Source organism: Lepidochelys kempii, chromosome 8, assembly GCF_965140265.1.
Source record: "Lepidochelys kempii isolate rLepKem1 chromosome 8, rLepKem1.hap2, whole genome shotgun sequence".
Taxonomy (NCBI): Eukaryota; Metazoa; Chordata; order Testudines; family Cheloniidae; genus Lepidochelys; species Lepidochelys kempii.
In genome coordinates, this window is record NC_133263.1 from 81,017,508 (window position 1) to 81,037,729 (window position 20,222).

General features: G+C 38.3%; 1 protein-coding gene across 17 annotated transcripts in view; it reads right to left on the reverse strand.

The window, feature by feature from the left end:
• Positions 1-20,222, reverse strand: part of ADGRL2 (adhesion G protein-coupled receptor L2) — a 195,250-nt gene that overhangs the window by 47,265 nt on the left and 127,763 nt on the right. For 12 of the 17 annotated variants that reach the window (XM_073357234.1, XM_073357236.1, XM_073357239.1 and 9 more), the window contains exons 5-10: positions 15,798-16,598; positions 5,909-6,205; positions 5,282-5,385; positions 4,261-4,446; positions 3,265-3,303; positions 228-411 (exon numbers count right to left, since the gene is read on the reverse strand). In XM_073357234.1, the coding sequence (XP_073213335.1) occupies positions 228-411; positions 3,265-3,303; positions 4,261-4,446; positions 5,282-5,385; positions 5,909-6,205; positions 15,798-16,598 (1,611 nt within the window). The remainder of the gene's footprint in view (positions 1-227; positions 412-3,264; positions 3,304-4,260; positions 4,447-5,281; positions 5,386-5,908; positions 6,206-15,797; positions 16,599-20,222) is intronic. The other 5 variants (XM_073357237.1, XM_073357249.1, XM_073357235.1 and 2 more) reach the window with 1 other exon arrangement.

Consider the following 20,222-nt stretch of genomic DNA (forward strand, 5'->3'; position numbering starts at 1 on the left):
CTTTTCAACATGAACTACTTTACTTTTTTACATAGCATTAATTATGCTACAGAAGAATAGGTTTTTTTAACTAATTAAGAAAACACCCCAATTTCTGAACACTTTCTACCAAGTACTGCAGACCCCAGCTTTCTTAGTGTACTGTGACTATTAACCTTGGTTTTTGTTTTCTTCTCATACCGGGATTTGCAGTACTTGAAACTACACTTGAAGACATATTAACTTACCAATGTTTTCGGTGGGCATTGAGACTCTAGTTGGTTCTAAGAGGTTGTCAGCCAAGACAAAAGCCCCTTCTTCTAGTGTATCAAGTAACATTGTTGCAGCATGTGCTTGTTCGGAAGAATTCATATCTTTCCAGGATTCTAGAGCTTCAGGCCTGAGGAGGTTGTTCACTGTGTCAACGATTGCCTGTATTCATTAGAAAACTACCATTAGGTGTGATTGCCCTAGGCAGTGGGAGAAAGTTTCCAACGTTATCTGGTGACAATTATAATATTTAACTGTCAAGATTATTTACTGTGATTTAATGGCACCAGAAAACTATTTTCAACATAAAAATATTTCCAACCCTTTACTGAACTAGCACAAATAGAGATGCACTAGCCACCAGCTGTGTGTTACCTGTCACTGGTAAACATGCAGATCTGGCTTGTTTCATATCAGATATGAAGACTGTGTTATTCATGTGCTGAGAAATGTAAGAACCAATGCCAATGGTCTTGCCTGAAGCTTAATACTGAAGTTAATGTCAAAAAATATAATTCACATTTAGAAAATACTAATACCAAAGTCAGCATTCCAAAATTTAGGCTAAAAAGGCAATACTATTATCCTGCAAACTTAACACAATACATGCAGCTACAGTACATAAGCTGTTGTCTAATACAAACTCTCTCTTTTATTATAAGAGGCATGAAATGAAGTTGCCTCAGTAGTTATAAAATAATCTGCACCACTCTTTCTCCCCTTTCCTGTACCTGTTGACAAATACTTAGAAGCTTACTAACTTCCATTCCTGCACAATGGTCATTCAACAAAGGAAATCAGTAGCACAAACAAGATGCACACTGACTGACCCTGTTATCTGTGAAAGCATAATTACAAAACTGAACAAAGTTCTCATTTTTGAAAGTCTACACTGTGAAAACTATATTATTATGTATTAGGGTTCATTAAGCTGCATATAAAACAACAGTAAGTAAGGAGAAAAGGGAATTTGAAGAGACATCATTACATTCTCTTTACAAAATAATCCAATCAATCACAGTAATCAGTTAATCAATTGAAGGCAGGCTCTTACATTAATGCATAATGTAGCTGTGCATTGAATATGCCATGCATTGCTGAATCATTGTCCCATTTACCTAGTCATAATGTGTCATTAAGCACATATATAATTTGATCAGTTTAAAAGCACTGGGAATGGAAACGAAACACATTATACAAACAAAAATATTGGTTTGGAAAACTACACTGTACACATGAATGAATAGGAAAAGTTGGTCGAGGCTATTGTCAGACCAAGATTAATTAGCTTAATCCATCTTTATATCCTCTTTCTGCCAGCACTGTGAGCCACTACAACCTTCCTGGCGGGTTGAAGATACTTCGAAGTGGCATTAAAAGGTTTTTTTTCTTTCTCTAATGGGAGACAGAATAGTCAAATGCTCACACTGATACTGCTGCAGCCATTAATTAGAGTGGAACAGAAATTGGTCTGTAGAGGCCAGATTCATTAGTCACCAAGAAATACAGATTGGAGCCTCTAATCTGAGGTACAATTGAATCCTCTGTCACCAAGTGGGAACTTGCTTCATTTGCATAGTGTAAGTCAGCTTTTGATTTCTAATTTCAAGAGGTTTGTTATTTTTATCTTAACAGAGAAGCTCATTTGAGACTCATTGAAAATGATACCAGTCAAAAATTAAGGTCGTGCTACTGTTTCTTGTGTATCTATATACAGCGCTGATTATATGCATTCATTAACTCGAAGCATGCCTTATTTACTATGGTACAATCTAACTCGATGTATTTCTTCAGTGGAATCAAAATGATTAGCAATATAATAATATTTCTGAGGTGCTCTCTCCTCCCTGCCAAAGGGGGGGCGGGGGAATAAAAGACTATTTTTGTCCCAATGACACATGTGTCCTGGGCAATACACCAATTACTACATTTCCCATTAACTTATATCTTAAAAGGTGAACTGCAAATGAATTACGAAAATTCAATCCCATTCCAACAATATCTGCTGTGCTCCCCATTAACCAGGCTAAAAGGGACAATTAAAATATTATTATTTGAAATCTGATTCCACCACTCCTATTTCTTTTTTCCTTTTGGATCTCAGAGTAACTGTTCTTGCTGTGACCAAACAGCTCTCATTTCTATGCAAGGCTCCAGCCTGTGAAGGTTGGTGACTGGAGCAGTCCTATATAAAGGGGGGAATGTCAGATAAGAGGCTTTTCTTTTTATTATGTTGTGCGGTGTTTCAAAGTTTTTATTACTCGTGTATTATATCCCATAGAGTGTAAGCAAAAATTAATAATATTTAAAAAAACTTTGAAAAACCGTGCAATATAATTTTTAAAAGCCACTTACGTGATCCACTCTAGGCCAGTTTCTTCCACTAGCAGTACTGAGTGGTGGCAGTGACATAACTGGCACAGCATCACAGTGTGGGAACTGGGCACTGCAGGGATGGAGGCTGCAGAATCTGCAGGAAACTGAAAGTCAGGTAACAATATACTGCATGCCCCCTGTAGCTTAGCTAATGGGGCACTTGGCACATACTGTACTGTAAAGTTACAGGAATGAATTTATTTTTATTTGTAGTCCACCCCCTTAAATTGCTGAATCTGACCTTAGTAATGTCTCTTAACAAAAATCTCTGGAATTTAAGATTGCACCTCAGAAAAAGGGAGAAACTAGCAATATGACACCATTTCTGTTTTATTGACTTTTTTTCTCCACGCACGTAACACAAGGAAACAGAGATATTATCATCTCCAAATCACAATGCTCATTACTGTTCTTGTACTTTTGGATTGGGGACAGGGAGCAGGAGAAGAGTTGTAAGAGCTGATCATTTGCTTATTCTGAGAGTATTATACCTGTGCAAAGCCAACATTTGTACAGTTGATATGGGGCACAAAACACATTTATCAAAGACTGAAATACATAGGATCATGCAGCAAGATGATAAAGCGTGGCAGGTTGCTGAAGCAGGGTGAAAGCAGGGTGACAGCACAGGAGAGATACCTTAAGGTAAGCCCTGCATGTCTTCTCTCGTTTTTGGAGCTTTTTAGTAAGAAAAAAGAAAATCAGAGGTTAGACACATTCTGGAAGCTACAGAAATATCCAAAAATTAGTCTGATGTGTCAAATCTGCAGTATGCAGAGTCCAGATGTCTGTCTAGTTTTAGCCCAATGTACTTCCATGGGGCCATGCAACATTCTTGGAGAACACTATGCCCCAACCATATACCTGGTTATACCCTTCCTTTTCTTCATGAATGGGAGTTCTGTTCAAACTATGGGTAGACTATGGGCATATGCTTGGTCTTTGGAGAAACTCTGCTCAGCAATATAGCTAGGGATTTTGAATAAAACCATCAACCACTCCTGCAAGAGCTAATATGCCAAGAATGTAGCTGCCAGAGTGGGAGATGTGAGAGGATGGGATGGTCTTTCCAAAACAGACTGGGTGAAAAATCCTTAATTTATGTTGTGCTGACTGAATCACAGCGGGCAAGAGACAACCCGTGCCCTGAAGTTTAGCACCCACAACAGGAAAACTGGAATGATAATCTTATTATGATTCACATTCAAAAACATCAAGAGATAGTTTTATCTGTGATCATATTTGCCAGTAGTAATAACTGGGTACATGTTTAATATACCCAACTATCATTAGTAACTAATGCTTGGGTCTTAAATGGACTAACAAAGGCTCTGATCCTGCAATCGGTTTCCATGAAGATATGCTACTCCCCAGAGTTCAATAGTGTCACTTCTTCTCAAACCAGAGGTGATATATTCAATATTTGAATAAGCATACACACATTTTATATTTGAACCCAGTCATCTATTGAGCGTCATGTCAGCCAGTTAATAAAATTTACACTTTATTGTGGATTTGTTTTTTTCTTAAATCTTTATTTGTACAGTAGGAGTAAAGCTCAGATTTGGCAGTAATGTTTCTGAAAGGAAAAAAAAAAGATTATCCTAGCAAATGGAGGTGTGGGAAGCTGTGTACCTTGTTATAACTCCGCCCGGCTGAGTCTTTTTCACTAGGCCTCAGTTCTTGCAGTTGAGCATCAAGAATGTCCACCAACTGTTCCATCAACCTCACTGATGAACTCACATCACCAGCAAAAACTGGTCCTTTGGTGTGTTTAGCCAGTTCATTGGCCAGACTAGCAGCATTTTCTCCACTTCTGATCTGAAATGACAATTTATATTATCTCAGCAGGATCCGTTGTTCTGCTTGTGGCTTCCAATTCTTATTCTCTGTATACTTTTGTTGTGGTGAAATAATCATTTGCACGTACGTTGAAATCCGCAACTGAACCAATAACTTTATCTCCGCAGATTAAAAGTTCTTAGATCCATGACACACAAAAGCAGTTCTTAACAGCCATCAAATCCAGAAATCAGATTGGTGATTTTGGGTCAGATCTTCTTTTCGTCTTCACTTTTATTTTACCACTGTTATCAGACACTAATAAATCTTTTTGTTCATATCAGTGTTTGAGGCATTTGAAAGTCAAGCAGCTGGTAGTGATGGCAAATTATTTAGTTTCAAAACTTCACTAATGCTCATTAGGGAGGGGAAGCACAAAAAGTGATGCTGCACTCTAATCATATTCTGTTTTAATGCATTTTTTTAGAATTCTAGTTTCTTCCATCATTTTCAGTTAGCTAAACATCTGCTTATACAGTACATATTTTGGTGTGCACTTTATAGTACTTGATTTATTAGGTGAATGTACTTTTTTCTATTGAACATCAAAAAGCGCGTCTGAATTTAATAGAAATGAAATTAAGCAAGCATGGACTCATTAAAAGAGTTTAATTTAGAAAACAGCTTACCAAAGAACACATGTGAATCTAGCTTTCAGTAAATGCTTTACAGACAAAGTATGCGTAATTCTTTCTGCTTTTAAATTGAACAAAGAGTAATAAAGATGGTTTCAACATACAAAGCTGAATAATTTATGTTCAGAGTTAAAACCCTTAATCACCAGTGTGTATCATATTAAAAGGTTCCAACCAACCTTCTGAGCCAGCTGATTTACCCAGTGTGAGGTACAGTTGCTAAGATCAGGGCCCTTAGGGTTCCATGTTCCAGTGGAAACCATGCAGAGATACGAGGCAGTTCCTACAACAGATGTAGAAACAACAGTGAAATTGAAACCATTTTTCTGCATGCATTCGGGAAATCAGCTACAATGCACTCCATACTCTATATTAAATTTTGAATAGCACTAGTGGAAACAACTGACAATAACTGACAAAACGTAAGAAAATAATGTAAATTACAAATGGCAATACACAAGTCAGGGTAAAGTATCAGACTTTCACAGCAAACAAAAAGCTCTTGATTTTCCCTAGAAATCATCCAGAGAGCAGCTCCTAATGGGAAAGGCAGCTGTAAAGCAAGCTTCTCTACAGTTCTCAAGCAAAGACCTAAAGTTTGCCCTGGATTCTTGAAAAGTGTGTGTGAGGTAATTCTGTACCTATTCTCAAATGTCTTTTATAGATCAAAGCATGAACAAACGCTACATACTTCAAGTAACAAAAATCATGAGAGTTTGAGATTACCCAAAACAAAAAATGCCATAAGAGTTGTCCATTCTTTCTGAAACATTTACTTGAGATCAAGATTTTTTTTAAGGCAATACCTCGAGTTCCTTTGGGACAAGGACGTTCAACCATCATTCCTCTTTGTGTCTGAGGCCAGCTAATCCCCCTGGCCTCATCAGGTTCACAGAATCTCTCTGGCAAAGGGAAAAAACTTGTCACTGGAGGAATTTTCGTTGTGGAAACTGCTGGTGGTGGCTTGGGCCCTCTGCTTCCTTCCTTTGTGCCTCCAGCTAATGTTGTGCTTATGGGGCCTTTCTGTGAAGTCGTGCTTATGGTTGACACAGTGGTTTTGTATAGCTCTGCTGAAGAAGTTATTGTCACTGCGGTAGTAGGCACTGTAGGGAGAAAATAAAGAGTAATAATAAAAATAATGGTTCTTCAAAATAGTGAAGAAAGGTAACAAAAGGTTATGTGATTTTACATGATTCTCTGGTGTCTTTTTTCTTTATTTCAGTATCAATCTTTTGTGCTCTCTACAGTCACTGTTAAGCATATAATTCTGAATGTCTATTTTTTTTTAATTCTCTCAGTCTCAAATTAACATGATGGTTCAGTACATTTTGTTTACACCTTTTCTCTGATACAAATTGATAGTTACATTTCTAAAGGCCGAGAGGCACTAGTAACGAATTATCAGTACATGACAAATACACATAAAACAATTAAACACGTTCTAATGACCTTAAAAAAGAGCAGCCTGATAGAATAATTTAAATCAACGTGCTGTAAACAATCAAGCTCAGTGTAACAACAAAAAATTGTGGACTGTAAATAACTAGGGCATTTAAAAATCTAAAAAACCATCGAGTCACCCACTCTACACCTTGCAGGAAAATAATTACTGTAACATCTTCCCACCCGGCATCATTCTTGCTTGATCAGATCCCAACAGAAGAAAAGCCTAGAATGTATGTGTTGTCTTAGTTTTTGATCATCTTGGGTTTTAACTATATATATATATATATATATATAAAGCAGATATGAAGAAACGAGTAATTCAAGCCTGTGGCAAGTACATGGCTTAATCTTCTGTGTCAAGACAACACTGGGTTAGGCCAAATAATTTCTGATTTGAGACCTAGAATGGATTGATTCTGCTGACCCACATAGGGAATGTACTAACAAATGTGCTGATGAAATACAGAACAGATCTGTTTGGAGTGCTATTAAGTTACAGAAGTATAATATTGGTATCTGTGAATATTGTGCTCACCACCATAATTTGTTCATCTGATAGCAATAAGAGCCAGTGGAAGAATGCAGCTGCATCATTTGTTATTTCTGCATCTCCACAGGTATGCATGATGCTTTACAGACAAAGCAAAGACAAGCGCCTGCCCTGAAGAATTTACAAATGAAGGACAGGCATTTACTTCACCTCTTATCAGACAATACTGGAAACAAGTGGCTTTGACATTTTTCCGTTTTTGGGGTTGTTGGGTTTCGTTTTTTTTCTGTTACTTCTCATAGGCTAACCCTAATTATACAAAAGGAATTTTCATCTCATGTCCTTGGGTTATGACTTAAGAAAAATATACATACTTGAAATTAAATTAAACCACAAGTGCAAACAAGAAAAGAAGTACCCAAGCTGTCTTTCAGAATTTTTCAAAAAATGTTTTGTTAAGAGTCTCAAATGTTGTTTACATATTTCACGTTACACAATCTTTTTTTATTAAAATCTTTTTTCACACTATTCACTTATAACAATTCTTCCTGGATAAATGTTTTATAGACACTAACAACTGACCACGCTAAAGTAAAAATTTACACTGCAATTTTTGATTTGTTTTCAGTTTCAAGTTCTTAAAGAGCAAACTAAATTTCTTACAAAAACAATATATGCAAAGATATTCGTTCTCACATTATTCTCCATCTCAATCAGAACCTTCTTAAATTTGCATCTTATTTTCAGTCTAATTTATTTACTGTTTGAGTACTGCCTGTGTAATCCTGCTGAACTTCTTGCCTACCCAGCTGCAGCAAAAACCTATTCAAACCTGTCTATCTTTTTTTTGTAAGTATTTGCATGACATCTTGTGAAACCTCTGTAATTTTCTTTTGATTACAATGCAGCCAGGCTTTCAGTGCTTTCTCAATTAACATTTGTCAAAAGCATCACAATCACTTGAAGAAGTGTCAAGTAACTGCTGCTGAATCAGGCGCTGAGGGTGGGGAGGGGAGAATAGAGCAGGGGAGAACAGATTATAACTATTATCCTATATATCCCATGACACACAGTGCTAATTAGTACATATTTAATCACTGAACTCTGTATTAACAATATTGCAATTAGTACTGTTTTATTAGACCTTTACTTTTGGTTTTGGGACAAGAATAGTCTAAATACTATAGGAACTAGCTAAATATCCATAAAAGGACTCATGACAAATATTTGAAATTCAATAGTGAGATGACTATTTTAAGAACACAATTTCATACTGCAACTCTGAGTGCAGCTGATCTGCTGCAGACTATTTTCAATGCTACCCATTAAAATAAATTATACAGCACATCTACTTTGGTTTTAAAGATGATCTGCAAATACTGCTAATAAGAAAGACATTTTCAAAATTATTTATAATCCCTAATTAGTAATAACATAAAATCACAAAAATAAAATTTTAAAAAACTATCTGCAAAATACTCTTCTCAAGACCGGAGTGGAATTCCATATCTGAAAGAGCACACTACAATAATCCAAATGGAGTTGGAAGTGCAGGGAAGGAGAAGCACCTTCAGTGGAAAATGTTAAAAGAATGACACACAATTCATGAAATCACTTTTGAAAAACATCTAGCATTTAAAAGGCAGGTCATCTTGTTTTTAAGGAACTATCGGAGGATATACTCTACAACATAATCTAAGATTTCTGTTTACTCTAGGCGCAAAACTGGAGTTTATTCTTTTTCATTGCAATTTAATTCGAATCATGACTGTTAGGTAATGTCTGTCTTGCACTAGGAAGGAGCGAACATGCAAGCCTCATATACCATCAACCAGAATTTTCATTTTGAGGAGGTGATGGCTGTCAAGTAACTGCTTACACCCCAGGACTGCATCTCAGAGTCAGGTAGAAAATCACCCTCTTGTGCCCAGGAGCGGGGATGGGACTGTAGAGGGAAAAGGAATGTTTAATTTGCCTCACACATCAAAACCAAAGGAGTTATGAAATCTTGTTTTGTGTGGTCTTAACTTTTAGACTGGGCTACAATACTTGTGGCAATGGGAGGAAAAACCTTCCTTTAAAAAAAAAAAAATCATTTGTGAGAATGTGTTCAACTGAAACTGGACTGCACAAACAAACAAAAAGAGGTAAACATAATTACTGTGTAGAAGGTAAATTAGCGTAGATTTGTATCATCCTTTTTCCTAGACCAAATTTAAATTAATACTCAACTAGCCAAATAGGGTTGCCAACTTTCTAATTGCACAAACCCGAACACCCTACTCTGCCCCCTCCCCTGAGGCCACGCCCCTTCTCTGAGGCCTTGCCCCTGCTAACTCCATCTTGCCTCTCTCCATCGCTCACTCTCCCCCACCCTCACTCACTTTCACCAGGCTGGGGCAGGGGCTGGCGAGTGGGCGACTGAGGGCTCTGGATGGGGGTGCGGGCTCCGGGATGGGGCCAGAAATTAGGAGTTCATAGTGTGGGAGGGGGTCCAGGCTGGGTCAGGGAGTTCGGGTGTGGGAGGGTGTGAGGGCTCTGGGGTGAGGCTGGGGATGAGAGGTTTGGGGTGCAGGAGCAGGCTCTGGCTGGAGGCTGAGGGCTTTGGAGGGGGCTCAAGGATGGGGTATTGGAGGAGGTTTGGGATGCGGGCTCTGGGAGGGAGTTTGAGTGCGGGAGGGGGCTCACGGATGCGGGCACCGGCCGGGTAGCGCTTACCTCGGTCGGCTCCCGGAAGCGACCAGCATGTCCCTCCGGCTCCTAGGCTCAGGGCCACAGTTCCCTGTGCCTAGAAGCGGGACATCCCGGCTGCTTCTGGGAGCCGTGTGAAGCCAAGGCAGGTAGCGAGCCTGCTTTAGCCTCGCTGTGCCACCAACCAGATTTTTAGCGGCCTATTAAAATCTCCCGGATTGCTTTCAATAGTCACCGGGAGACCGAGGCCAATTCTGGTAAACTCCCAGCCAATCCGGGAGGGTTGGAAACCCTCTACCCAAATGGATTACTTCTTCCACCACTGAAAATATAGGAACCACTGGGGTGAAATACAGCAACTATTTAACAGTGTGCTATGTAACAGAATAGCCTAATAATTTAAGACAAGGAGTAAATAATTATTTTCCTCCGAATGGAAAGGAAAGGGGAACTTAGACAGTAAAGGCCAGATTACCAAAGGTATTTAGTAACTGCTTTTCAAAATCCCACTAGGCATCTAAGTGACTAACTCTCACTGAAATGCTTAACTCCCATTGACTTCAATGGAAGTTGGGGCCTAGGCACTTTTAAAAATTCTACAATGTTCCTATCTGCATCTTTAGGTGCTTAAATACCTTTAAAAATCTGGCCTTAAATCCCAATGACTTTCAATGAGACGTAGCCACCAACATGCCTAAATCGATTCTGAAAATGAGACTTAGGGCTTGTCTACACTTAAAACGCTGCCCCATTGCAGCTGCACTGTAGTAACGCTTCAGTGAAGCCACTACCTGTGCCAACAGGAGGGCTTGACTCAATGGCACAGGTATTGTACCTCCCCGAGAGGCGGTAGCAAGGTCCACAGGAGAATTCTCCTATAGACATAGCACTGTCTACACCAGTTAGGCTGGTTTAACTGCATCTCTCAGAGGTCTAGATTTTTCATATCCTTGAGCAACATAGTTATACCGATTTTATTTCCGAGTATAGACCAGGCCTGAGGCTTCTAAGTCACTTAAGCACTTTTGAAAATTACCCTAATAAAGTAACAATAGACACATTGGCACTTGGCTAGGTCACTGAGTTAACACTTCCTGTTCCCACAAACAGTGCCGTCGGAGTTGAAATAGCCCACAAGTAGCAAGGGCCTTTATTTTACAGCTCTTCTGAAAGATGGCCCCCTAGCACAGACCTGGGGTATTGTTTCAGTAGTGACTCAGGGAAATCACCAGCACTTGCTGCAGCACCTAGGTATTAAGAAGTTGCGCAGCCAGCTATTAACTCAGCCAATCCTGCTTAGCTGAGAACACAAAGTTAGCATAGCCATCTTCTTAATTGATATCTGCACATGATAATAAAGGTTTCAGTAAACTGGCAAAATTGCTTCAGTTGAAAACTGGGTTAATTGGCTCCCAGTATCTCATCTCTTTCACCATGACCACTCCTCAATCAATCAGCAGCATGAGATAATGGCCGAGATCTGATTTTCTTTAGCAGTTTGCTGCCTGACTCCATGGAAGATTCTTGGGGTGATAAAGATTTATTTGCACCAACTTCCCATTATTTTAAGGCTTGGGTAATGGCACTATAAGGGCTTGTGCTCTACACAGACCCACAGCTGCTATATTTTCCTGCAGTGATCTGATAAAATGTAATGATAGTTAACATGCTGCAAATAAGGAGAATGAACTCCAGTTTGAACTGTTTTGCACGGTTAGCGCAAATTGGAATGAACATAGATTAAATCTTCCCCTAATTCACTGAGAAAAGGATCTGCCTTCTCTTTGATGCCAAAGAAGCATTACAGAGTAACAACATATCCATTTTTGAAAATACCCCCTGCTCCTCCTAATTCTTTCAATTTAGAAAGTATTTTATTCCTGAATTTCTTCTGCCTTCTTGCATTCTTTGGGTGTCTGTGATATGTGTAGTAGAAAAAATACAGTATCCTCACCCACAGGGCTTGCCAGCCAACTAAAGAAGAATCTGGTATGATGCACACACTTGTTTTGAGTTGTATCTGTTTGTTATTTTAAGTCAAAATATATTTTATTACTAATTTAGGAATACAACTTTTTAAAAACTTTTCTTTTCACTTAACCCAAGAAACCACATTCCTGCACAGTTTTTATGTGGTTTCCATCATACAAAGTATTCAAAGTGCTGTGGAGAGAGTGTTAGCATAGAGAACACTTTACAGAACTATGTACAGTAATTCCCATAAGTGCAGAGAGGGGAAAAACAACATACAAAGGATGAAGTCAAGGGAATGAGCTGTGAAGGAGAGAAAAGGCCAATGTGATATGGGTCTGTTTCTTGGTGCAAAAGAGTACTTTGGTCACAACATTCTGAATTCCCTGAAGGATTGAGGAATATTGTAAAATAGGCAATTGCAAAAGCAGAGATTGTGATTACGGCATGGATAAGGGTTTCAGCAAAGGCAGGGTCAAAGTAAGATCAAATACTGGCAATATTCTAGAGATTGCAATAGGCAGAATTAAACATAAGGGAGACATCTGAAGAAGGAAAACACAGGTCTGAGGTCAAGAGTGAGTCCAAGATTTTTGGTCTTGGGAGTAATGCGAATGTCTAACTTCAGGAGTGAGAGTCAGATATGACAAAGAAGTCTTTTTACCCAGGAGGACTTCAGTCTTTGAAACACTCAGCATTTGGAAGTTATGGTGTAGCCAAGCACTGACAGAGTCAAGACAGCAGACAGACAGGTGACAGAGGGATCAGAGAGAGTCATTACTGCTCCCACTCGAAAGAGAAGTGACACAGATTGCTAAATTTTCCATAAGGGCTCCAAATTAACCATTCCAACAGAAGAAGTCAAAGCCAGGATGTCTGCTTTTGCGGCACTAACTCTAAGACATCATTAAATGTTTGATACTAGGGTATTTTAGGACAAGGCAGCAAAAAAACAAGGTGCTATGGTTAAAAGATGTAGAAACAACACCCAACTTTATGAACAGACAGTTAAGAACATAAGAATGGCCATACTGAGTCAGACCAATAGTCCATCTAGCCCAGTATCCTGTCTTCTGACAGTGGCCAATGCCAGATGCTTCAGAGGGAATGGAATGAACAGAACAGGGCAATTATCAATTGATCCATCCCAATATCCAGTCCCAGCTTCTGGCAGTCTGAGGCTTAGGGGCACCCAGAGAGCACGGAGTTGGGTCCCTGACTATCTTGGCTAATAACCACTGCTGGACCTATCCTCCCTGAACTTACCTAATTCTTTTGGCCATCACAACACCCTCTGGGAATGAGCTCCACATATAAAGTGTGCATTGACAGTTGTTATAAATGAACTTGTGCAAGTACTAAAAAACAAAAACTCCTCTAGTCAAGCTAATAATTTCAAAATTTGATCTCCAGTCTCCAGCCTACCAATAAGTAGCTTACACATGCAGACATCAAAATCACATTGTAATAAGAAAACTGATGGTCAATTTATACAGTTTAAATGAATATTATGCTGACACTGAAGTGATCTGAGCATTTTATACAAAAAAAATTAGCTTTAAGGGTTTCTTCCTAATCCCTCTATGACTTATTATTTGTTTATTTAAAGGGCATTCATATTAGGCAGCTTCTGTCCCTCTTCAATGCGCTGTTTCTTTTACTATGGGGAGCTGGCTTAGGGTATGTTTACACTGAAGCTCAGAGTGTGCTTCCCAGCACAGATAGACTGACTCGTGCTAGTTCAGCTTGAGCTAGCTAAAAATACAGACTGTAGTCAGGGGTTGCCTGACCAGCAGCTCGGGTTAGCTGCGTACAAAACTGCTCTGACTCCTTGGGTACACACTCAGGTGGCTAGACTGAGCCGCTGCCCAGGCTATCCCTGCCTACACTGCTATTTTTAGCCTGTTCGCTAGCACAAATCCATCTACCCAATCTGGGAAGAATAATCTCAGCTGCAGTATAGACATACCTTTAGACTGAAGGAGATTTATGGTAAAATTTATTTTTAGTTCTTATATATATGTGTGTGTATGTGATTATATATATTAGGGATGTCAATTAATCGCAGTTAACTCATGCATTTAACTAAAAAAAATTAATCCCAATTAAAAAAATCAATCACAATTAATCGCAGTTTTAATCACACTGTTAAACAATAGAATACCAATTGAAATGTATTAAATGTATTTTGGATGTTTTTCTGAATTTTCAAATATATCAATTTCAATTACAACACAGAATACAAAGTGTACACTGATCACTTTGTATTATTTTTATTACAAATACTTGCACTGTAAAAATGATAAACAAAAGAAATAGTATTTTTCTCTTCACCTCAGACAAGTACTGTAGTGCCATCTCTTTATCATGAAAGTGCAACTTACAAATGTAGATTTTTTTTTTGTTACATAACTGCATTAAAACACATAACAATGTAAAACGTTAGAGCCAACAAGTCCACTCAGTCCCACTTCTTCATCCAATCGCTAAGAGAAACAAGTACATAGATCTATTTGTGTGTCTGTAGTAAAACAAAATTAAAAATCAATATACACTCACTGTCTTCCACTGAGCTGAAAACTGTAACAGTATAATTACACACAGACTCTCAAACCAACCCCAACATTTTCTAAAGATACCTTCATGGATGAACAGTGAAAACTCTGTGGCTAACACTCTATTCTATATAAGGAAGGGAAGAGTAGTATTAGCAAAGAGCTCAAAAAGCTTTTTACTCCCTTTCAAACTCTTGCTTCACTCACCTGCTGTTTGACTAGAGCTCCAACAGTGAACCAAACCCTAGGGCAGTTGCCCCAGTCCCATAAAATCCTTAGAACCAGCATCTGCTTTCCAATTGACCCCATCATCGTCAAACATTCCTCAGCATCCAGTTACAACATAAAACAACATTCCAAAAACAATCTAAGGTGGCTGGGCTACATACAGTTTTTGTATCAGTATAATTACAGGTATGTCAGTTAGGGGGTGGGATTTTTTTCATCAAAATAGTTATACCTGTACAACAGTTAGTGTGGACGCATTAATACCAGTACGAAGGTACCTTATACCAGTATAGCTTGTTCTCCTTCCTGTACTAGGAATAGCTACACCGGTAAAAAGGACTTTTTACCAATATAACTGTATTCACAGTAGTGGGGGTAGTACCACTTTGACTATACTATATAGCTGAAGTGGTACAACTTTTGTGCATAGTAGACAAGACCTTACTATAAGACTTTCTGAAGTGGAAAAAAAAGTTACTAAATGTACACATTAATGACATGAGAAGTGAAACATTTGCCTTCAACGATAAAGAAGCTTGTCAAAATTTTTCTCTCTCCCTGTATCCCCCTTCCCAAAATGTTCCACAGAGTAGTTCTTCATGAATTTACTCTACCTCTTGGTGTTAACTTGTGGTTCATAGTTGTTGAAGTAATTTCTTTTGAGATCTGTGTCCCAAAAGCCCCCCCCCCCCTTTTTTTTTAAGAGAGCTGATGCAGATAGTTGTGCTCATTTCAGATTGACTGCAATTGTTACAGACTTACCTGGAAGACTAATGTGTAATTCCACAATGTTATAATGTGCTAGAAAGATGTAGGATAATCTTGTCTAAGCAGATACTGGAGACAGTGCAAGAAGGATGGAAAAACATTTATACCTGGTATTGCACATTAACCCCTTCAGTCCCCCCAAAACCTCCTGGCACACATCTCTTTCACCTGCTGGTGCCAAGAAGTTAAAAGGTCTGTAGATACATTTTAATCAATTTAAAAGTCGGGAAGCAGAGCACAAAAGCTAACAGGTTTCTGGCTCAAAATGAATGAAATTAGTCTTATTTCAACAGATCTCCTCTAGTACAGGTGACACAAATACAAGCATTTATTCCTAATAAAATAACTATCCGGTGTTTTAGAACTTTAAAGTAGGCACTTCAATGTGTGTCATACCAACAAAAAGTAACACTGCCATGGGTACTAGTACCTAAGAAATCCTCCTTGCCCTTCAGCCAAAATCAAGGTCTATAAACAAAAATGTCCAAATATATGTTATATCAATGATGATACAAGTGGATTGCTGAAGTAAAAGCAAATGCTTACCTTGGGCAGGGTCAGGTGGGCCAAACTCTAGAGAGTATCGTAGAATGAAGTTGTTGTTCCACACATACAGATGGTTATCTCTTGGGTTGTAATCCACCGCTGCAATGTACTGGTACTGGTTGGGGAAGGGAACTTCTACATTTTCTCCTCTGCTTAACCTGGTGTTGTAAATGTAATCAATTGCATTCTTGCCAGTTTCACTTTCGTTGTCTTGATACACTGATCGGACTACATAGAGGACTCCACATATCATAAAAGCATTGGATGCTGCCCGTTTGTCATATGTGGTTTCCCATGTTGCTTCAAAGCGAAGAGTGTATGGATTCAACTGGCTAATAACTATCATTCCGTTGTTTTGTTCCGTAGCATAAATTACCCATAAGCCATTTTCATCAACTGCTAAATCAATATCAGTCTTTCCTCCCCATCTGTATGGAGAAGTGTCATGGTAGTTAGCATAATTGATAATGGCCTCTCCACTCTTAATTCTAGTCCTCAAATCAAACTTTACAATGTTCCTGGTTCTTTCTTTGTTAAAAAATACAGCACCATCATACACCACAAATCCAGTGCCGTCCACTCGATTTGGAAGTTTGTAAGTTGTCTGTTGGCGTCCATTTTGGAAGTCCTCTAAAGAAGCGTATTCTATCAAAGTATCAGTGCGATATGGAGTCCATGGCATGAAGTATATTTTATCTGCAGCCTGGAGAGGATCTTTGCACCAAGCACCTGCCTTTTGTTCAGCTTCATATAAAGACGGTGAGTCCACAATTGCTTTCAACGTCCCCGGGCAAACAAAAACTAACAGTCACAGAGAGAAGTAAGACAAGAATTATGTCAAATTAAAACATTCATGCACCTAAAAAGACTAGGTAAGTCATAATGACTGAGTCAGGAAGAAAAGAGTCATTTAATTTTATAATAATTACAATTATCACTCTTTATCATCCACTTTTCTTAAAGTTACCATGTTCTTATTGTACCAGTATGTAAAGTGGATGGGAACTGTTTTCACTAGTACAGACCAAGGCTCAATCACACACATGTACATCTAAAAATGTAGAGCTAATCTTGCATTTTAATCTTAGACTTTAGTGAATACAGCATTTAGGCTCCAGAGCTTTTAACTGGTGTGTAGTACTGCGATAGGTCATTTCAGTAAAAAAATCACATCAAATTGTTTAGAACTTTAAGAAGTGGTGAGGCTGAAAAAGGAGGTGCCTCGATTAAAAATAAAGAAACAAAACAGATCGTCAGGTATATAGAGAAAGCAATTAGGAGCAGAGAAAACAAAACACAACCAAAGCAATGAATGAAATAGACCAGGAAACCCTGTAACCAAGGCATGCTATGGAGAGGGTTCTGGAAGCCAGGCAAGATGACATTTGATTAACAGGAAAGTACCCAAGGATGAGAGAAAGAGAGGGAAAGAGAGAAAGCACGGGACTCTCCCCTCCAGCCCCAAGTTTTTCAGACACTATATCCCACCACCTACTTTAAGCAACCAAGTCTCTTTACTGCAAACAGTCGACTTCTTTATGAGGTGTACTTATGAGATCCTGCTGATTATCATAATATCAGAGTGTTGTGGGTAGGGAAAGGGAGGAGGTTAACATCCATAAGGCACATAACAAGGAGCTGGGGTTTGGACTGTATACGTTATTTACCTTTTTGCTCCACTTCTATTTTAAGCATCGGAAGGAAAAAGTGCAAGGAAAAAGGAAAGAAGATTAACATAAATTGACTATTAATCTAAGATTAAATTAGTAACAGACGCTAAATATAGGGAGAATAAGAACTGCACTATATTGGATAAAGAGAAATAGACAACAGGAAAACCTAGCAGGAGAAAGATTCTAAAGTTACATAAGTGAACATGGATCAATCATTTTAGTCGTTTAAGGAGGCAACACCAATATGTTGGCATGTAGTTTCACTTAGTGAACCTGAATAAATAATGAATTACTTCACTAATGCATGATATACGTACCCTTCCCAAACACAATGTATATTCCTATCAAGTTGGTTTTTTTAAATGAAATATTAATATATATTATACACAGGTAGGGGTATGTGTGAGCGCATGTGTGGGCGTGTGCTTATAATCCCCCTGCTCAGTGTTCTGTTTTCCTTTCTTGTAAGTGAAGTGGTTCATTGCCTTTAGTTTTCCTTGGGGTTTCCCCCTCCCCCTTGAATGTTAATTTTCAGAATACTGTAACTTCTTAGTCTAGAACTGCAAAATCAGAGTAAAAGGAACAAGCGAAAATATCTAGAAGAAAGAAGCAAAAGCACAGTAAGCAAGAAGAAAGGAGAAGAAAAAAATTAACATTTAGCTCATTCAGGCATTCTTCAGCATCATCGACTAAGCCCGAATCAGCAAGCTAGTATGTAAAGACAATCATGGCAAGCACTGAAAACAAATACCATCTCCACCACCACACACACCATTAAAGGAAAAAGAAAAGGAGTACCTGTGGCACCTCAGAAACTAACAAATTTATTTGAGCATAAGCTTTCATGAGCTATAGTCTCTAAGGTGCCACAAGTACTCCTTTTCTTTTTGCAAATACAGACTAACACTGCTGCTTCTCTGAAACCTGTCATGAAAGGAAAGTGCTTCATAAAACAAACCTGATTAGCAGAATTGTTAGATTACTGAAGCAATTCTTTCCCAAAGACGTTTAAAGGAATAGATTATGTAGTTACATGAAGGGTGTTACAACCAAAGTCCCAATAACTACTAGCCATAAAAAACAGTTCACTCTATCAGTGGGAATTTTGAAGTACGTTCCTTCAGTTTCAATAAATGACCTGGACAATGCCAGTTGTACAACTCCTTTGTAACAATATTTGTTGATACCAAAGAAGCGTATGAAAACTACCTGTACAGCTATTACACCTTCAGTATTATGGTATTATCTAGGAAATGTATTTCTTTCTTCCACAGAAGATTGTGGATTTTTGGTTTCATTTAACAACATTACCTGTGCTATTGTGTGAGAACAGCACTGACCAAACCGATCTAATATTTCTTCAGGGGACAATTTAGAAACCTTTTTTTGGTTACCGTTTTTGAAATGAATGGTATTTTTCCTAGCCTTGCTCATTTATACATCTTCAGATAACATACTTATTTTCCTGCTATTTGTGGTTATGGACTTATAAAAGTAAACAGAACAGAATTTTTAGGTTGCCACAATTCTGATAGTGACATTCAGATGATTCCATCTGTGAACTATGATGCATGATCTTATTTCTCAGCAAAGAGCAATATTGTACCTGCTTAGAATTAGTAAGAGTAGGGCAGTTGTGAAAAGACACGGATAACAAAAATCATTAATAGCATGTCTGCTCTGAGTACATTTGTGTACAGCTGTACGCTTTTCAGGGACAGATGGGCTTACTGAAGTAAACAAATGCTTCAAAGTCCAATCAATAGAGAGAGCAATAAAACACTTTTAAAATGTCTTCCATTGAATTCCTGAGTCCAAATAAGACTTAAAATAAAATTTCATGCATAGATGTAGGAAGTAGTGCTTCTGATGTGCTTATTAATCCTACAAGGGCTGACTTCTGTTATTCAATCAAAGTATCAACATATATTGTTCAGCATAATTGAGAGAAATGTCAAGTAGGGCACTCTCAATTTCTCTGTAATTCAATCAATAACATTCTAATTTTAGGACAAAGCAATGCATATCAGATTTGTTTAGAATTCCATTTTTAATGGAGATTCACCCGAGCATCCCAAAAGATCATTTTTATTGAAGAGGATTAGAAAAATATCAGCAATAGATATGAATTTTGAGAGGCAAACAAAAGAAGCTTCTCATAAAGGATTTCGTTATGAGGACCATGAACATAGAACCCAGGGAGCTGTAGCAATACGCATGGTCACCAAGGTAGCTATGTATTTATGGAGACCAGCAAGACGTGGAAAAGCTAGTATGCTACACACTATCCAAGGGTGAGACATTAAATTCAATGTGTGAGAGAGCTATATCTTTTACCACAAAATCTCACACTCTCAACCATGTTTACCCTCTCTCATGGACAGAATGGAAGTGACCATGAGATTTCATAGGTTTTTTTTAAAAACAAAATCTTGTGATAATTAAAGATTTGGGGGTGAAGGGATAGGAAAAAGAGACCAGTTCAGAAAAATAAGAACAGGAACAAGAACTTTTTTGGTTTTAGGTTTGAAAATGTAGGGATCAGTAATCTCTTCCCTCACCTAGACCTCCAAAAGGCCTAGACGACCTTTTTGAAATCCTTCCTAAGGGATCTAACATGAGTCGAACTCTTACGTTGGGCCAACTGAAATTTGCAAACCTTGGGATTTCAGGTATTCTACATGCCAGCACTGTGTTTTTAAGTGCCACAAAGGGCTCAGAGCACTGAAGATTCAAATAGAGCAGTCAGACC